Source organism: Chiloscyllium plagiosum, chromosome 2, assembly GCF_004010195.1.
Source record: "Chiloscyllium plagiosum isolate BGI_BamShark_2017 chromosome 2, ASM401019v2, whole genome shotgun sequence".
NCBI lineage: Eukaryota > Metazoa > Chordata > Chondrichthyes > Orectolobiformes > Hemiscylliidae > Chiloscyllium > Chiloscyllium plagiosum.
Window position 1 is genome coordinate 36,797,299 of NC_057711.1, and position 18,086 is coordinate 36,815,384.

Here is an 18,086-nt window from a genome sequence, read left to right on the forward strand (position 1 = left end):
GAGGTTCTCATATGATGAAAGGCTGAGTAAATCAGGTCTATATCTTTTGGAGTTTAGAAAATTAAAGGCAATCTCATTGAAACATATACGATTCTGAAGGAGCATGATTAGATAGATGCTAAGAGATCATTCTCCATTGTATGGGGAATCTAAAATATGGAACCACAGTCTTAAATAAGGGGCCAATCATTTAGAACTGATCTGAGCAGAAACTAATTCACTCAAAGGATTGAATATCTATAGAATTCTCTACAAAAATGTGTGGTGGATGCTCCATTGAGGAATGTATTTAGGGATGGGATAGACAGGGTTTTAGTTTCAAGGGATATGGTAACCTTGGAGGAAGGTGAAGTGAAAGCTCAAGATCAATCATTAAGTGTGGAGATGCCTTGATGAGTCAGTGACCTTATCCAGCTTCAATTTCTTGTGTTCAGTTATTATGTAATCAAATTCCGCACAATGTAAAACTTGTGCTGAGTACGCAGTAGCTATAAAAATCTAATTACATTGCAGTGAAGCAGGCCTAACTTGCTAAATATAAACATATGATGATCCATTATTGATTATTATAACATTTATGTGATAGATTTGAAATCATTCTAATTGATTAACTGACCAAACTTGAAACACAGGTAACATATTTCTTAACTTAGCTGTGGTTGGCTTGGTAATTATTAGTTTTGAGATTGCTTTGATAAATTGAAGCATTTGTTTGGTTAGAATATGCCAAAGATCACAGACCTTTTAGATTACTCTTAGGCATTTCAAGTGTTCCAGGTTATATTGTAACATAGCAGAACTATCAATTTGTTTCAAATACCATAGGGAAAATATTGAATCCAAATGGGGCTATTGTTTTAAAATATTTTTGTTAAGTATTATGTCTAAAGTGTTGTCAGGCTTTATATATTTATGCACGGAAGCACAAGGTAAGGACATTGTCTAAGTTTATAGGGTAAGCCAGGACCAGGTGAAAGCATTTATTTTGAAACTTCTTCTTTAAACTAATGGTATCAGCAGTAATGAAAGGATACATTGATCTATTTGGATCCATTTCCAACATTTCGAATATTGTGAGCAGTTTTGGGTTCCCTATATTAGGTGTGGTTGGAATTGAACAGTGTTCTAGTGGAGGTCAGACTGATGTTTTATAGAGAATTAACTTCCATTCTCTTATACTTTGTATACTATTTTATCAACTTATCCTGTTATTTTGAAAGGCCAGAGCATGTGAACCCCTGGGTTTCTCTCATCACACCTTTGTCATCACTAAATGAAACAAATTAGAGGAAACCTTCAAGACCATCAATAATGTCCTTACTGGCATAAAGTTCACTAACGAGGAGGAAAACAACAACAAACTGGCATTCTGAGATGTCACAGTAGAGTGAACAGCCAATGGGGAACTTCAAACTAGTATCTACAGGAAAACAATACATACGGATCAAATATTGAACTACAGAAGCAATCATCCCAACATCCACAAATGAAGCTACATCAGAACATTAGTTCAATGAGCCACCACACACTGCAGCACAGAGGAACTATGCAGAGCTGAGGAACATCACTTATACAATGTATTTAAAAAGAATGGGTATCCAATGAACACCGTCCATCAATATTTCAGCAACAAACCCAAACAAGCAGACAAAACGTGTCCAGAAACCCTAGTCACTTTCCCCTACATCAACGGCATCTCAGAAATGATGCCAGACTACTCAGAACCCTTGGCATGGTAGCCTACAAACCCACCAACACACTAAAACAGCAGCTAATGAACTTGAAAGACCCTATACAGACAACAAGCAAAACTAATGTCATTTACAAAATACCGTGCAAGAACTGTAACAAACACTACATTGGACAGACAGAAAAGTAGCCACGATACATGAATGTCAACTAGCCTCTCTCACTAGTATCCTGACATACAGATAAGGAAGGACATCATTTCGACTGGGACAACACGTCCATCCTAGGACAAGCTAAACAGAGACACGCACGAGAATTCCGAGAAGCATGGCATTCCAATCGGAACTTTATGAACAAGCACATTGACTTGGAGCCCATTTACCACCCCCTGAGAAAATGAACAGGAAATGACATCACCAACCCAAAGAAACCCAAACATATACATCAAAAGCAGGAAACATCAGCAGTGCTTTGCCCAGACTCTCACTGAAGATGTCACCTAGTGTGATGATGCAACTTTGCAGCTCAGTGAACAAACCTACATCCAGAGCCTAATTATGCTTTTATGTAGAAACAAAGAAAATTATAGCACAGGAAAAGGTCCTTTGACCCTCCAAGACTGCACCAATCCAGATCCTCTCCCTAAACCTGTTACCTATTTTCTAAGGATCAATAACCCTCTGCTCCCTGCCCATTCATGTATCTGTCTAGATACATCTTAAAGACCATATATTATAGTCTAATGATCTACACTGTGGTATGTATGCAAGAATCAGATACTGCAATGTATACCTAAATTTCAATGTCTACAACAGGAAAAATAAACTCTCCTTCAAACCTAATGCCAGTGAACCAAACGTAAATTAATGTATGAACTTTATAGGTTAATTGTAAATTAAACCATAATGTAAATATAACATTGGGGTGATTTACCTTGTTAGAGTATGTGAAGTAGTTTTAGAACTTTGGTATGATATGAATGAAATTGAATGAAATCACTATTTAATTTACTTCATTATTAGCAATGATGCCTTTACAAATAAGAGACTGACACTGATGAGCTCACACCAAGTAAATACCCATGCCACACACAAAAATGATCTGCACTTTAGTACAAAAGGCATTAATTCAAATTTTCCAGTTGTGAAATCCTAGATGATGTAGTAAGTAATGAGGAAGGGGTGGTACCAAACTTCTGGAAAACATTGAATCCTGAAATGGACACATAGGTGGAAGATAAAATTTAATGCAGAAAAGGGTGAAGTGATGCACCTTTGAAGGAAGAATATGGGGATGCAGCAGAATGAAATAGATAAAAACTAACTACTGCAATCAGAAAATTTTTAGAAAGTGCTGGAAATACTCAGCATGTTGCGAGAGAAACAGAATTAGCATTTTGAGTTGAATATCACACCTTGTCAGTTCTGAAGGTTAAGTAAATAGAACAATTTTTGAAAAAGTGTAAGAACAGAGAAACTTATGGGTTCCCATGCTCAGGCCTTTCAAATAACAAGAAGAGTTGATAAGATAGCATGCAAAGTATAAGAGTATGGAAGTTAATTCTCTATAAAACACCTGTCTGACCTCCACTAGAACACTGTTCGATTCCAACCACAACCATTCAAAAAGTATGTGAAGACCTTGAAGAGGTTGGAGAGGGTATCTACTTGAATGGTTTCAGGGATGAGCAGTTCACATGCAAAGCAGAAAATGTGTTGCTGGAAAAGCGTAGCAGGTCAGGCAGCATCCAGGGAACAGGAGAATCGACTTTTCGGGCATAAGCCCTTCTTCAGGACCTGCTGCGCTTTTCCAGCAATACATTTTCAGCTCTGATCTCCAGCATCTGCAGACCTCACTTTCTCCTCAAAGAGTTCACATGCAAAGGCTACAGAACCTGAGATTGATCAACTTTTGGAGATATCATAATGACTAGGAACAGAGCAGGCAATTCAAGCTTGCACTGCCATTTAACACCATCATGGCTGATGCACTTCCCTGCACATTGAATTGGTTAATCAATTGCTTCAATCCAGAATCTTGTGCTCCTATTGGACCAGGAAACAAGGTGGATGGACACACGTTATTGCATGGGAAACAAAATGTTAGTGCCACTTAGGTGGGGAGAAAGTTGAAAATTAAGTTGTTGGCAAATTAAAAGCAGAAAACTATTTTAATGTGTTTAATTTGTCATGCAGTCATGAAAACCAGATTAAATTGCCTTCATAATAGGGCAACTGAGAAACACTTGTATGCTAACAACTGGTTAATGATGGCATGAAACTGATGAGGTAGCCTTCCTTATGGATTTATACTGAGCGGGAATCCTTAAGTCTTGTTTGGGGAGATTTTTCTAACAGGAAAGGTGGCATTGATACAGGGAGAATTGATTGTAGCTGTGCAGACATGAGATAGAAGCAGCAAGCGTGAAAGCTCGTGGGGATCAGAGGAAGGAAGCTGAACTATTGAACCATAAAAGGAACGTCAATCTATACATACAGGTGATCAAGGTTAACATAGGACAGGCAAACAGTGAAATCCTGAAAGCTAAGAGTAACAGATGTTAGGTCAGAGATGAGAGAGATTGGGTCAAAAATGATAGATTACAGGTTGAGTGCAAAGTGGGTCAGTGGGTGGTTTCAGTGGGGACTGAGCATTGATGACAGGAACGACTGGCTATAGGGTGAACGAAAATTGGTTATGGGTGGCTAAAAGGTAAATGAGGTAGGGCAAGGGTTAAAGAGTGAGGGTTGGGTGTGATGGAGGAAAGATCAAAGGTTACAGAGCATAAATATATTAATGGGTTAGGACTCTAGGATCACTGCAAGTGTGTCCAGAGTCTTGGCTGTGAAACACACAGGCATATCAGCAGAGTACAGGTTGCGGATGGAGTAGAGACCAAGTTATGGCTAATGCAAAGTATGGTCATTGTTTGGATTGATTAGAAGTGCTCAGGTCAGGAGAGTTCATAAAAGCTCTGATGTCTAGATCTTTGCCATCTTTGTTCACCTCAGTCGGGGAAAATTGGTCAAGTTCATGCAGCAATGTAAACTCAGGCACAGTTGAAAGCATCCAGCAGGTGGTCCAAGGCCTTATGCAATGCCTGTCAGAACGGCAAGATGCACTAGCACAGGGGAAGGCTGCACAGACTGATCACAACTAGAAGCCACACAGATGATCATCAATGACACATAACTGAATGTACCACATGCAGAGTAACCATCTGTAAAACGTTAAGACAGGAATTTGCAAACATAACTTAAGATGGTACAGGCTCCATCCCTCACCTATGCAAGTTCTCTCAACAAATCCTATGTCTTCATGAATTGCATGGGAATCCAATGCCATTAGTTACAAAAGTCGTGGTAAAATTGATCACAAGCATTCCAGTACTCTCAGGAGCCATATATGGGATCATGTATAAACCACGGACAAATACAGTGTAGTCACCAAATCCCTGTTCATAAGAACTAATGCATTTGTGCAAGCCACCACAGACCCTGAAAACCAGACAGCCAGGGCTGTGCTTTTGCTGGATTTCTCCAGATGTAAGGGCAACTCAAAACAGCTAGTCATACCGATAAAGCCCAACATGGGAGCATAAAACAAAAGGCTGAAGCATTACCCAACATCTTTAGTCAGTAGTACCAACAGGATGATCCTTTGCAGACATCTCTCGAATCAAATGGATAAGGACCTTTCCTCTATGATGGCAACATCTTCATGTGGCATCAAGAAAAACTGATTGCAGTAAAGACAACCCTGGTGATGCCGTTGCTGTAATACTGAATATCTGTGCTGTATGTTTACGAAGTTGTTTCAGAACAGTTATAACACTGGCAACCAGGGAGAGAAAAAATGTCCACTATATTGTGTTCGTGAAAAATGGAACATATTCAAACTGAGCAATCACAACTTGATCAGCTGATATCAAATTATTACCAAAGTGATAACGATTCATCCCTACTGCTCTTCAGAAAGCTGTTCAGCAATCCTGAGTGCATGAGCCAACAGGACTACTGTATTCCCAATTTCATTGCAACCTTAGTCCAAACAAAGGTATGAGACATAAAAATGACATAGGGTCAGATGATGTGGAGTCTGTGTGGGTGGAATTGAGGAACCACAAAGGCAAAAAAACCATAATGGGAGTTATGTACAGACCTCCTAACAGTGGTCAGGACCAGAGATGCAACATGTACTGGGAAATAGAAAAGGCATGTCAGAAAGGCAAGGTCATGGTGATCATGGGGGACTTCAATATGCAAGTAGACTGGGTAAATAACGTTGCCAGTGGATCCAAAGAAAGGGAATTCTTGGAATGCTTACAGGATGGCTTTTTGGAACAGCTTGTTATGGAGCCCACAAGGGAGCAGGCTATTTTGGACCTAGTGCTATTAATGAATCAGACTTTATAAAAGATCTTAAAGTAAGGGAACACTTAGGAAGCAGCGATCATAATATGGTAGAGTTCAGTCTGCAGTTTGAAAGAGAGAAGGCAAAATCGGATGTAATAGTGTTACAGTTAAATAAAGGTAATTATGAGGGCATGAGAGAGGAACTGTCGAAAATCGACTGGAAGCAGAGCCCAGCAGGGAAGACAATAGAGCAAAAATGGCAGGAGTTTGTGGGTATAATTGACGACACAGTACAGAGGTTCATCCCCAAGAAAAGAAAGATTATCCGGGGAGGGATTAGACAGCCATGGCTGACAAAGGAAGTCAGGAAATGTATCAAAGAAAAAGAGAGATCCTATAAAGTGGCCAAGAGCACTGGGAAATCAGAAGATTGGGAAGGCTACAAAAACAGAGGATAACAAAGAGAGAGATAAGGTAGAAGAGGATCAAATATGAAGGTAGGCTAGCCAGTAATATTAGAAATGATATAGAATTTCTTTCAATACATAAAAGAACCAAACAATAGGCAAAAGTAGACATTGGGCCACTTCAAACTGATGCAGGAAGCCTAGTGATGGGAGATAAGGAAATAGCAGGAGAACTTAATAAGTACTTTGCATCAGTCTTCACAGCGGAAGACATGAGTAATATCCCAACAATTAAAGGGAGTCAGGGGACTGAGTTGAGTATGGTTGCCATTACAAAAAAGAGAAAGTGCTAGAAAAGCTAAAAGGTCTTAAAATTGACAAATCTCCTGGCCCCGATGGGCTACATCCTAGAGTTCTGAGGGAAGTGGCTGAGGAAATAGCGGAGGTGTTGGTTGAGATCTTTCAAAAGTCACTGGAGTCAGGGAAGGTCCCGGATGATTGGAAGATCGCTGTTGTAACCTCATTGTTCAAGAAAGGATCAAGACAAAAGATGGAATATTATAGGCCAATTAGCCTAACCTCAGCTGTTGGTAAAATTCTAGAATCCATTGTTAAGAATGAGGTTTCTAAATTCTTGGAAGAGCAGGGTCGGATTAGTACAAGTCAACATGGATTTAGTAAGGGGAGGTCGTGCCTGACAAACTTGTTAGAATTTTTTTAAGAGGTGACAAGTAAGTTAGACCAGGGAAACCCAGGGGATGTGGTCTATCTAGACTTCCAAAAGGCCTTTGATAAGGTGCCACACGGGAGGCTGCTGAGTAAGGTGAGGGCCCATGGTGTTCGAGGTGAGCTACTGGCATGGATTGAGGATTGGCTGTCTGACAGAAGGCAGAGAGTTGGGATAAGAGGGTCATTTTCGGAATGGCAGCCAGTGACAAGCGGTGTCCCACAGGGTTCAGTGTTGGGGCCGCAGCTGTTCATGTTATATATTAATGATCTGGATGAAAGGACTGGGGGCATTCTAGTGAAGTTTGCCGATGATATGAAGTTAGGCAGACAGGCAGGTAGTACTGAGGAAGTGGGGAGGCTGCAGAAGGATCTAGACAGTTTGGGAGAGTGGTCCAGGAAATGGCTGATGAAGTTCAATGTGAACAAATGCGAGGTCTTGCACTTTGGAAAAAGAAATACAAGCATGGGCTACTTTCTAAATGGTGAGAAAATTCATAAAGCCAAAGTACAAAGGGATCAGGGAGTGCTCGTCGAGGATTCTCTAAAGGTAAACATGCAGGTTGAATCCGTGATTAAGAAAGCGAATGCAATGTTGTCATTTATCTCATGAGGGTTGGAATATAAAAGCAGCGATGTGCTACTGAAACTTTATAAAGCTCTGGTTAGGCCCCATTTGGAGTACTGTGTTCAGTTTTGGGCCCACACCTCAGAAGGGACATACTGGCACTGGAGCGTGTCCAGCAGAGATTCACACGGATGATCCCTGGAATGGTTGGTCTAACATATGAGGAATGGCTAAGGATCCTGGGATTGTACTCATTGGAGTTTAGAAGGTTAAGGGGAGATCTAATAGAAACTTACAAGATAATACCTGGCTTGGAAAGGGTGGATGCTAAGAAATTGTTTCCGTTAGGCGAGGAGACTAGGACCCGTGGGCACAGCCTTAGAATTAGAGGGGGTCAATTCAGAACAGAAATGCGGAGACATTTCTTCAGCCAGAGAGTGGTGGACCTGTGGAATTCATTGCCGCGGAGTGCAGTGGAGGCTGGGACGCTAAATGTCTTCAAGCCAGAGATTGATAAATTCTTGATGTCACAAGGAATTAATGGCTACGGGGAGAATGCGGGTAAGTGGAGTTGAAATGCCCATCGGCCATGATTAAATGGCGGAGTGGACTCGATGGGCCAAATGGCCTTACTTCCACTCCTATGTCTTATAAATCTGAACTTCAGCAATTGATGAGGTAGGTGCAGCTGCAACAGCACTGAAGAATCTTGGCACCATTCAACTAATCACCAGCATTAAAGCAGCCCAGCTTTCCCACTTATATTTTTTGAGTTGCTCCCAATCCCACAGTATTCATCATTTAGAATGATAAATGCATGAGAATGCAAACAAATTCACAGCTCACCCTGACTTAAATATTTGTGGTATTTATCACTGACAAAATTCTGAATTCTCATTTTGACATACAGGAGTTCTCTCAATTCTCCATTACAGATCATTGGAAGTCTTCATTATCATCTTTTTAAGGATGTCCCAAGGGTGGCACCTCAGGTAATCTTTTGTAGCTGGACTGACCTTCAAATGAACCTCAATTATTTCTCTTTTTCCAGAAAAACACAAAACAAAATAAAAGACGATATTCTCAGCCAGTTTTTTTAAAAAAAAGAGTTTTATGTTTATTGCCTGGAATCAACTGTACAAGACTAACACATGTGTAAAGTAAGAAATAGCAGGAATATACTTAACAGATCTTCAGTTTTTTACACCATTTAATAAGATCATGGAACTGACCTCCCTTTATTCCCACAGTATTCAAAGATCTATCAACCGTAGTCTTGAACATACACATAGATGGAACAACGACAGCCCACTAGGATGGACAATCCCAAAGATTCAGATTCTTATGAATAAGACTGGGCTAGTAGCTCTATAATCAAACAGCATTAGTACCAGGAGTCGTCAGGATTGCGACCACTAGCCATCCAGTGATTCAAAGTTTTGGAGTCCTGGAAAAGGTCAGTAAGGTGATCTCAAGGTGGGATGGAAAGAGGGGAAGGTTTCCTATTGTAAAGTCTCGTGAAAACACCTTTTGGGTGCCCGACGTGTAAAGGACCCCATTGACAGAGGTATTCTCTTCTTCTTGCCTGAAGTCTGAGCAGAGTAACATGTCAAGTTGAGCCCTGTCCTTGAACATCTCCCACCAATCTCAAAATTGAGGCTGCATGGGAAATATGCTTAAGTGGTGATTAATTTCCAGTGAAAACATTCTCTGATAAATACATGAATTTCATACAGCACACAGTAATCAAACTTATAGTATTTATTTATAGGTGCAGATTTAAAAGATGTAACAAGATACACTGATAAAATTAGCACCATGAAAATCAAAAGAACCTGGATATTTGAAGAAAGTAAATCAATAGATTCACAATCTGGTTTAGATGATCTGAAAGGCCATCACTACAAGGATGCAAGAACTAGTTCACTAAGTATTCATACTTAATAGATTACACACCCACATACATTTTGGATAATCTAATATAGGCTTTGAAAAGGTATCATTGATCTCATACATATTTATAAATATTTGCTCCATACATGCAATTCAACTTATTAGTTATAGCCATTTTATGTTCACAAATTTTCATTTGTTTCAGCTATTATAATAAAACTCTGCAATATAATCAACTGTAGAATGGACAAATATTATGATTTATTGAAGATCACGTTCAGGAAGTTCATGTTCTGTTTAATTGGTGGTGTTTTATCTTCATAAATTGTATCACAACTAGTTTCATGTCTATTTATATAAGCAAATGTCACGTCAGAAAGGACAATATGGACCATGTTAAATTGCTTGGTGATATTGGAAGAAATAATTGCCATTTACATTTTCTTCTTAAATAACGATTGCATATTGATTTATTCTTTGCATAATTGACTGTATGATAACAAATAACTTACTTATTTCAAATTCATGTTTCCGTACATACCACATAAGCATTTTATTAATCCTACCTTTTTAAATAGCACTATTTCATAACTTTATTGCTGGCATTACTTAGCAATTTCAATTACTTAAAGAAATGGGACAAATATTGTTTTACAGATAATTCAAAAACATTCATGGTGACGCATAATTCAATAAACTGCTGTTGCCAATCCTTACAATAACCTTGAGCTTCATACCCAAGCTCAGAATTTTTTAAATTTGTTGATCAGGTGGGGCTGTTACTGGTTAGGTCAGCATTTATTGCCCAGTCCTAATTGCCTTGGAGAAGCTGGGAGTGTGCTGTCTTCTTGAATCACTGCAGCCTGTTTGAGGTGTTGAACCACAGTGCTGTTACAAAGTTCTAGGGTTTTGACCCAGAGATAGTGAAGGAATATAGTTCCAAGCCAAGATGGATTAGAACTTGCAGGTGGTCGTTTTAGTTCAGTAGAGAGTCAGACAATCTTTGTGCAACAAATGTGTCAGGCTTCAAAACTAGCATGTCCTATTCCCATCAGCCTTCCCTACGCTTCTTTCTATGCTAACAACACAGCAAGGAATAAGTTGGATTTTCTTCAATTTTAACATCAGGCAACTCAAATTCAGACACAGTAAAACATGTTTTGATTTGAATCACACAGAGATAACAACCCCACAATTTATCATTTAAGAGATTAGCTTTAATGAGTTGAGTCAGCAAGTATTAACAAATTATTCACTATTGGTAAGATCAGAATGAAGTACTATACTGTCCTCAACTAACACAAGTATATCATCACTATTTATCACAGCTCACAGGATTTTAATCAGATGCTGTTTTTTTAAACCCTTTTCTAAAACAGGCATATCAAGTTCAACCATAATATCCCAAGACTGTTTTATTCGAAATTAACTTAGGGATGGAACAGAAATCAAACTTTCTGTGGCTGTGGTAGTAAACTTCTGGGTCAGAAAGTCTGCGTTCAAATTCCGTCCCAGTCTGGAGCAAAAGAGAGACTGACAGTTTAGTGGTTGAAGGGGCAGTATTTTAGATGAGACGTCAACCCAATGCTCCATTATCCTCTCAAATGGGCGTAGAATAACCCCTGGTAGTATTTCATAAAAGAAAAAGGAACTCTCAGATGTAACCAAGCTGTATGTATATCCAGTATCAAGTAACACCACTAAAATGGATTGTCTGATTATCTGCTGTTTGTTGGAAAACAGTACAAGCAAATTGGTTGTATTTGTTTTGTATTACCAACAGTGACTATATTGCAAAAATATCAGTGGTAAAGTGCACTCGGACATTCTGAATTTACAAAAGGCCTAATGAATGCAAGTCTCTCCTTCCTTCTAATATCTGTCCTCTTAGCTTCTGGACAGCTGGTTGTACTTATGTTAAGAATTATGATCAAAGCGATGATACTTGCCACAGACCTTCAAAGAAGTTGCCTATAAAGATCTAGCAATTACCATGACATTCATTTCTTCTTTCCCAATTTCATTTTTAATATAGAATCAAGAGGATCTCCAGGTTTCTTGCAACAGTGATGTCATCTGGCAAATTGCCAATCATGCTGAAAATGCCCACTGATAGCATAACAAGCAAGTGAAATGTATTGTATTTTCTACATTTAATTTTTAAAATTACCACAGTTTAGGATTCTGCAGATGAATCATTGTTAATGTTAAATATTAACTCTGTTTCTCTCTCCACAGACTCACACAGCTTCTCCAGCACCTGTTTTTATTTTAGATTTCCAGCATCCCAGTGTTTTGCTTTTGCCTTCTTGAAGGTACAATTCTGGGCAAAGAGCAAATTAATTATTCAAACAGGTGGCCATAACCATGAATTCCAAGTCTGTTCCCATAAAATATCCATGTAGATACATCCAGCAGGCATCACCAGACAGCTTCTCTGCAAAGTAGTCAGATGGTTTATTGCTTTGCTAATCCATGGGAGTTTATGCCCATTATATAGCTAAGCCTTGAAAGTCTGGAATACAATGAAACCTTTTAAATATTTTGCTGTTTTTCACACTTTGTTTAAAAGTTGACTGTGTTCTCTACACCCCAAGATTATTTTAACACTCACCTGATCATGAAATATTACATGAATGTGAAGTATTATAGCAAATCACATGTTAAGCAGCAGGTGTATCATTTATCAGGCTAAAAACACAAATATCTTATGTTTCCCAATACAATGGCTACAGTTTATTGCAAATAGCCCATCAAAAGAAATAACATTTTTGAAATACACTGTTTACCACAGACTCCAGTTTTATCTCATTCATTTCCCTTCCAAGTCCAAATACAAAAGTATTTAAGGATTATAGCATATTTACATACAAATTTTTGAAATATTCATACATAAGAATAATTAGCTTAATAGATTTTCATTGAAAAAACCTAGTGGCACAATAATTTGACATAAAGGCACTTTTTGTTTTGAAAAACAAACTTCCATAAAATAAGTCTCAATGCTGGCACGTGAACCTTAGCTTCAGTACATTGTGTGTTGGGGTTTTTAAAGGGCTTTTATCTGTGTGTGTATATACAATTAGGCAAAATAATAAATTGACCTGAAACTCTGCAAGATATAAAAACACTTCCAGTTTTGCTCAACAAGATAACCTGGCGAAATACCAGATGACATTTATTTAATTTCTGAAGTAACACAAGTACACTTAAAAAAGGACAGATAAATCCAGGCACTCCCAGTTCAAAAAAGTACTGGAATACCACCCCTACGATAATTTTTTAAAAATGCTGCTATCTTTTGGACAACAAAAATATGTGTAACTGTAGACCAGCACCTACATTCTCAGTCTTCACAAAATATTCTCAACTATAGACAGTTGGTTTAGTGCATCTATATTGACAACAGGAAGCCCACAGTAAGAGGACGCACTGAGTGGATAAAGCAGTAATGGCAATAGGTCCCAAATGATTGGTAGCCAATTTTATAGGGATTAGTGATAATTCAATTGTACAGAAATATATTCATTAATTGCACTGTAAATAAAAACAATTCAGTATTCTTCACCTTGCAATGAACTGGCAGTTTGTTCTGAACTCTTTTATTGTACTGCTTGTGACATTGTGGGCCTTTTCGCAAATTTGAAAGTTTTTTGCAATGATCATTGGTATAATAACTTGGTTTTATTATATCTGCATGTGTATAAAAACTTAAAATTAATAACCCACAAATTGACAATTGGATGTGCACTAACAATCCAAATACACAAATAATTTAATGGTCTGCAGCAATGTTCCAGAATTAATCTGAAGACTATGAAATTTACTTGCCAATAGTATAGTTTCAGATGATTTTTCATCCTACCAACTCCCAACAATCCTTGCTTCGGGGTAAGAGTTCAGAGTCCTTAAGAGTTCTGTAACAAGCACTACAACTCACCATCATTCAAATATTCTCCAGTTACAATCATGACCAAAACTTTGCGTTATGTTAGTTTATGACGTACATGGTACCCCCCCTCAGAAAAGTACCTCCTTGTATGGCACAAGAATACAACATTGAATCAGAAAAGTTGTAGAACAGTTCATATTCACCTATATAAATTTCTGCAACTTATAGATTTGTCATTGATTTAAATTTTTTTTGTTGCAAGAGCAAACCTTACAATCAGCTAAACTTGGTAATTTGTAAAATTATATATGTTTACACAATAGAAGCACAGTGAAGGCAAATGGTTAATGCTGGTTCTTCTATTATATATATTTATGTGTGTTTGATATACATTATACATTTTTACATTTTCAGCATAACTACTGATCACTTGTTGCTCTTCATTAAAGTCTAAATAAAATCATGTATTCAAAGACATTTACTTTATACTTCCTGAATATTGCAGGTTTCAAAAAATTAAACAGTGTTGAAAATCACATCAGTGCTAATTTAATGTAATAAAAATACAACTTATTCTCCCCAAAATGACTTTTTTTTCTAAAAGAAAGTGCATGTTTAAATTGTGTAGTATGGATTTTCCTTATAATCCAATGACCAAAACAGGCAAAGGCAGAATTTAAATTTTTGAAGTTTTCATATCCTTGAAAATACTCTTCTTGTCCATCTTGTACTCCTGAATGCAGTACTAATTGTAGCTGGAAGGCAAGTACAAATGTACCACCAAAATAAACACCTGACAGTCAACTTGTCCTTCACCGAGATTCAATGTGCTGATGGAACTGTCAACAATCTGCCATGTATCGGCCTGTTCAAGAGAGAAAACAATTAACATTTTCTTCAAAGACATATTCACATATACACATGAAGAACAGAAATCCAATTTAAAATGAAAACTCCCCAATAATAACATACCATAGATTATTTTGTGCACAGCTCTTAAAAAAGCATTGCCATTGAGCAGTTTATTAATCTATAATTAGCATGAACCAAATGGCAACAGAGAAGCTACAGAATGCCCAACAGAACAATATTTTATTTTGAAAAAAGTCAAATGCAATTTTTTTTGCACAACTTGTGATGAAAGGCACATAATTTATATACATTCATATCATTTTTGGTGTTTAGATTTCAAAGTAGTGGCATATGGGGGTTGGTTAATTTTGTGAAGTGTTTTCATCGTAAAAAAGGTCAGAGCAACGTTCTGGAACAATGATCTAATATAGGAGAAAGTGAGGACTGCAGATGCTGGAGATCAGAGTCAAGAGTGTCATGTTGGAAAAGCACAGCAGGTCAGGCAGCATCCGAGGAGCAGGAGAACTGACATTTCGGGCATAAGCCCTTCATCATTCTCCTGCTCCATGGATACTGCCTGACCTGCTTTGCTTTTTCAGCACCACACTAATCGAATAAAGTATTGCTCAGAAAGTGCTATAGCCTCCTATGATGAGCAAATGGAAAATTGTTTATATTGGGTATTTTTACAAAAGATGGGTAAACATTGAAGCTTTAGCTTTCTTTCAGTTCAAAATAACTGTGGATTGATTTTAGTATAGAAAACCAGAAATTGAAAGTTTTAAAGGTATTTTGGAGGAGACTTGACTGAGGTCAGAAGCAAATGCAGTTTCTCTTCTGATAGAAGTCTAGGAAAATCACAGTTACCTTAGTAGAAAAGCTTAGTTCTTGCAGCTTCCAGACTGTAAGAATTTGATTAGAAATCTGAAGGTTATTTGAAGCTGACAACGTCTAAGCTCTCAGTTTGTGGGCATTCATGTAACACGCCACCACATCTCACAAGAAAGAAACTGAGGATAATCAATTAGGTTGAAGTTAAAGATGTAACATTGAGGAGTACTTTCTCTAAATTTAAAGGTTCAAATCGATGGAATTGCAAATAGATGGCTTTGGGAGTGTCTAGGACCAGAGAACACATCTCACAATAAAGGGTCCAACATTTACGTCAGAGGTGAAAAGGAATTTCTTTTCTCAGAGGCTAATGAATCTGTGGAATTCTTTATCACAAATGGCTTTAATGGCTGGGTTGTTAGGAATATTCAAGGCTGAGATAAACAGATTTTTCATCAGTAAGGGAATAGATTATGGACAAAATAGGGAAAAAGTAGAGTGGATTTGATCTCAGCCATAACCTTATGGAATGGCTGCCAGACTCAACATGCCAAATGCCCGACTTTGGCTCTATGTCTTATGGTCTTACAGTCCTCTGACCTCAGACTTTCCTGTAAATGGCTACGTCAAAGAATATTTTTAAATATTACTTTGAGAGACTAATTATCATATATATACCCGAGTAATAGTCAATTTCATGTAAAAGTCGACCCCCTATTTTTGGCCAAATAGCCTGGAATTTTCCATATATCTTGTGTAAAAGTTGACCCTAATTCTTCACAGCTAACAGATCAATGTTTATGAGTCAGTGTGCCGGATGTCACGCTCCAGCTTTCTAGTCTGCCAGTTGTTCTGCTACAATCCCAGTTTTCCAGTCCGCTGGCTGTTGTTTTCTGCTCCGACTTTTCAGAATTACCATAATTTGGGTTTTTTTTCTTTATTCGTTTAGAGATCAATTGGGCTTCTGCTAATGGTACAGTATGAATTTTGATGGGTGTGAATTTCAGCCCCTCAAAAGTAGTATCCATGTAATAGTCAAACTCATAAATTTAGCCTTAAAAAGTAGTCAAAAAAATCGACTATTACTCAGGTGCATACAGTAAATAACAGCATCCTATGGTTATGCTTGTTTTCAAGATGTTGATATTTTAATCTTACTTTTATATTTCTTGTCCCTAGCATCAGTTTCCACAGCATTGAATTTAGTCTCTCATCCACCAGAGTTTAACTAGACTTTTAGAATCCTTGCAGTGTGGAAACAGGCCACTCTGGAGGGACTCTACGATTCTAGTTAAATTCTGATGGATGAGAGACTAAATTCAGTGCTGTGAAAACTGATGCTTAATTTGTCATCAGTCTTGATTAGTATATCACAACAATCCAATCTTAATTTTAAATGGAAAGAATTTTAAAAAGTAGCAGTTTTTATTATCCCAACTGATGGTACTACAAGACAAGTCAGACCCTAGAATAAAAGCTGACTTGATAGGTTTTTATTTAGTTATTTAACCTGGTGCTCAGTCACTGTATTTAGAAAGGCTGCAGATTTTCTGTAGCAAAATTGCATAGCTTACTATAGAAAGGATACATGATTAAATAGCTTCAGCATGGCTTCATGAAAAGAAAATCAAACCTGACAAATTTACTAGAATTATTCGAGGAGATTACAAGCAGGTAGACAATGGGAAAGCAATGGATGTATTATATTTGGATTTTCAAAAGGTCCACACTTTTTTTTCATCCATTCACAGGATGAGAGTGTCACTGGCCAGTATTTATCACCTATCCTTAACAGCGCAGAGGGCAATTCAGACACACCTTGATGTGGGTCTGGAGTCACATGTAGGCCAGACCAGGTAAGGATGGCAATTTCTTTCCCCAAAGGACATTAGTGAACTCGATCAGGTTTTATGGCAATGGACATGGATTCGTAGACATCATTACATTTTTACTTATTTCAAATTTTACCATCTGATATGGAAGTACATTAACACTGATAGAGGATTAAGTAAAAACAAGGACTGCAAATGCTGGAAACCAGAGTCTAGATTAGAGTGGTGCTGGAAAAGTACATCAGGTCAGGCAGCATCCCAGGAGCAGGAAAATTGACGTTTCGGGCAAAAGCCCTTCATCAGGAATCATCAGGATCATATTGCAAAGATTCCCAACAGTGAGTGGAAATATTTTCTCATTTCTGCTCTAAATGGCTGACCGTCATCCTGAGATGGCAACCTTCTAGATTCTCTCACTTGGAGAAACAAGCTCTCCATATCTAAAGACTGAACTATAATCTGCAAAATCCCATGATGGGATTTGAATTAATTTCTAGATTTTGAGGCCAGAAACATATACAACTACAACGCTAGTGTGCCCGTTTCTTAAAACTTTAATAAGTCACTCCATGATTGTTCAATTGTATCCAGAAGTCTAAAAGTTCTGCAGCTCTTACCTGTAGCAAATCTCTTCTTTATTAAAGAAAGTCTATAACCAGTGCCTACAAGCTCTACATCTGCTCCTGATAGTGTGGATCCTTCACTGAGAAATTGGACTGCAAGAGTTGACGGCTTGGTTGGACCTTCTGACACGTCAAATTTTGCTCTGAGGGATCCAGAACCTGAAAGAATAGGAGTAGTTCAATGTGCAGTAATGCATGCAAACAAATTCATTACTGGCTCAAAATCCTGGAACTCCCTCTTTAACAATAAATACTTCCATCAGTACATCCTTCGATATGCTATCCTTCAAATAGATTCTGGACTTAGCTCGTTGCTGCACCTGTCTCTAAACTTGTAAACAGTTGGTCAATGTTCCATGTTGACATGAACAATTTGAAAGTAAACTGGGTCTATGCTTAATTTACCTGTGCACCAATA

General features: G+C 37.9%; 1 protein-coding gene across 9 annotated transcripts in view; it reads right to left on the minus strand.

Moving 5' to 3' along the window:
• Nucleotides 1-12,346: 12,346 nt before the first annotated feature.
• fcho2 (FCH and mu domain containing endocytic adaptor 2) overlaps nucleotides 12,347-18,086 on the minus strand; it is a 208,063-nt gene continuing 202,323 nt past the window's right edge. For all 9 annotated transcript variants that reach the window (XM_043707634.1, XM_043707669.1, XM_043707650.1 and 6 more), the window contains 2 exons: nucleotides 17,663-17,827; nucleotides 12,347-14,395 (listed from right to left, as the gene is read on the minus strand). In XM_043707634.1, coding sequence (XP_043563569.1) covers nucleotides 14,373-14,395; nucleotides 17,663-17,827 — 188 coding nt within the window. In that variant the 3' untranslated portion in view covers nucleotides 12,347-14,372. The remainder of the gene's footprint in view (nucleotides 14,396-17,662; nucleotides 17,828-18,086) is intronic.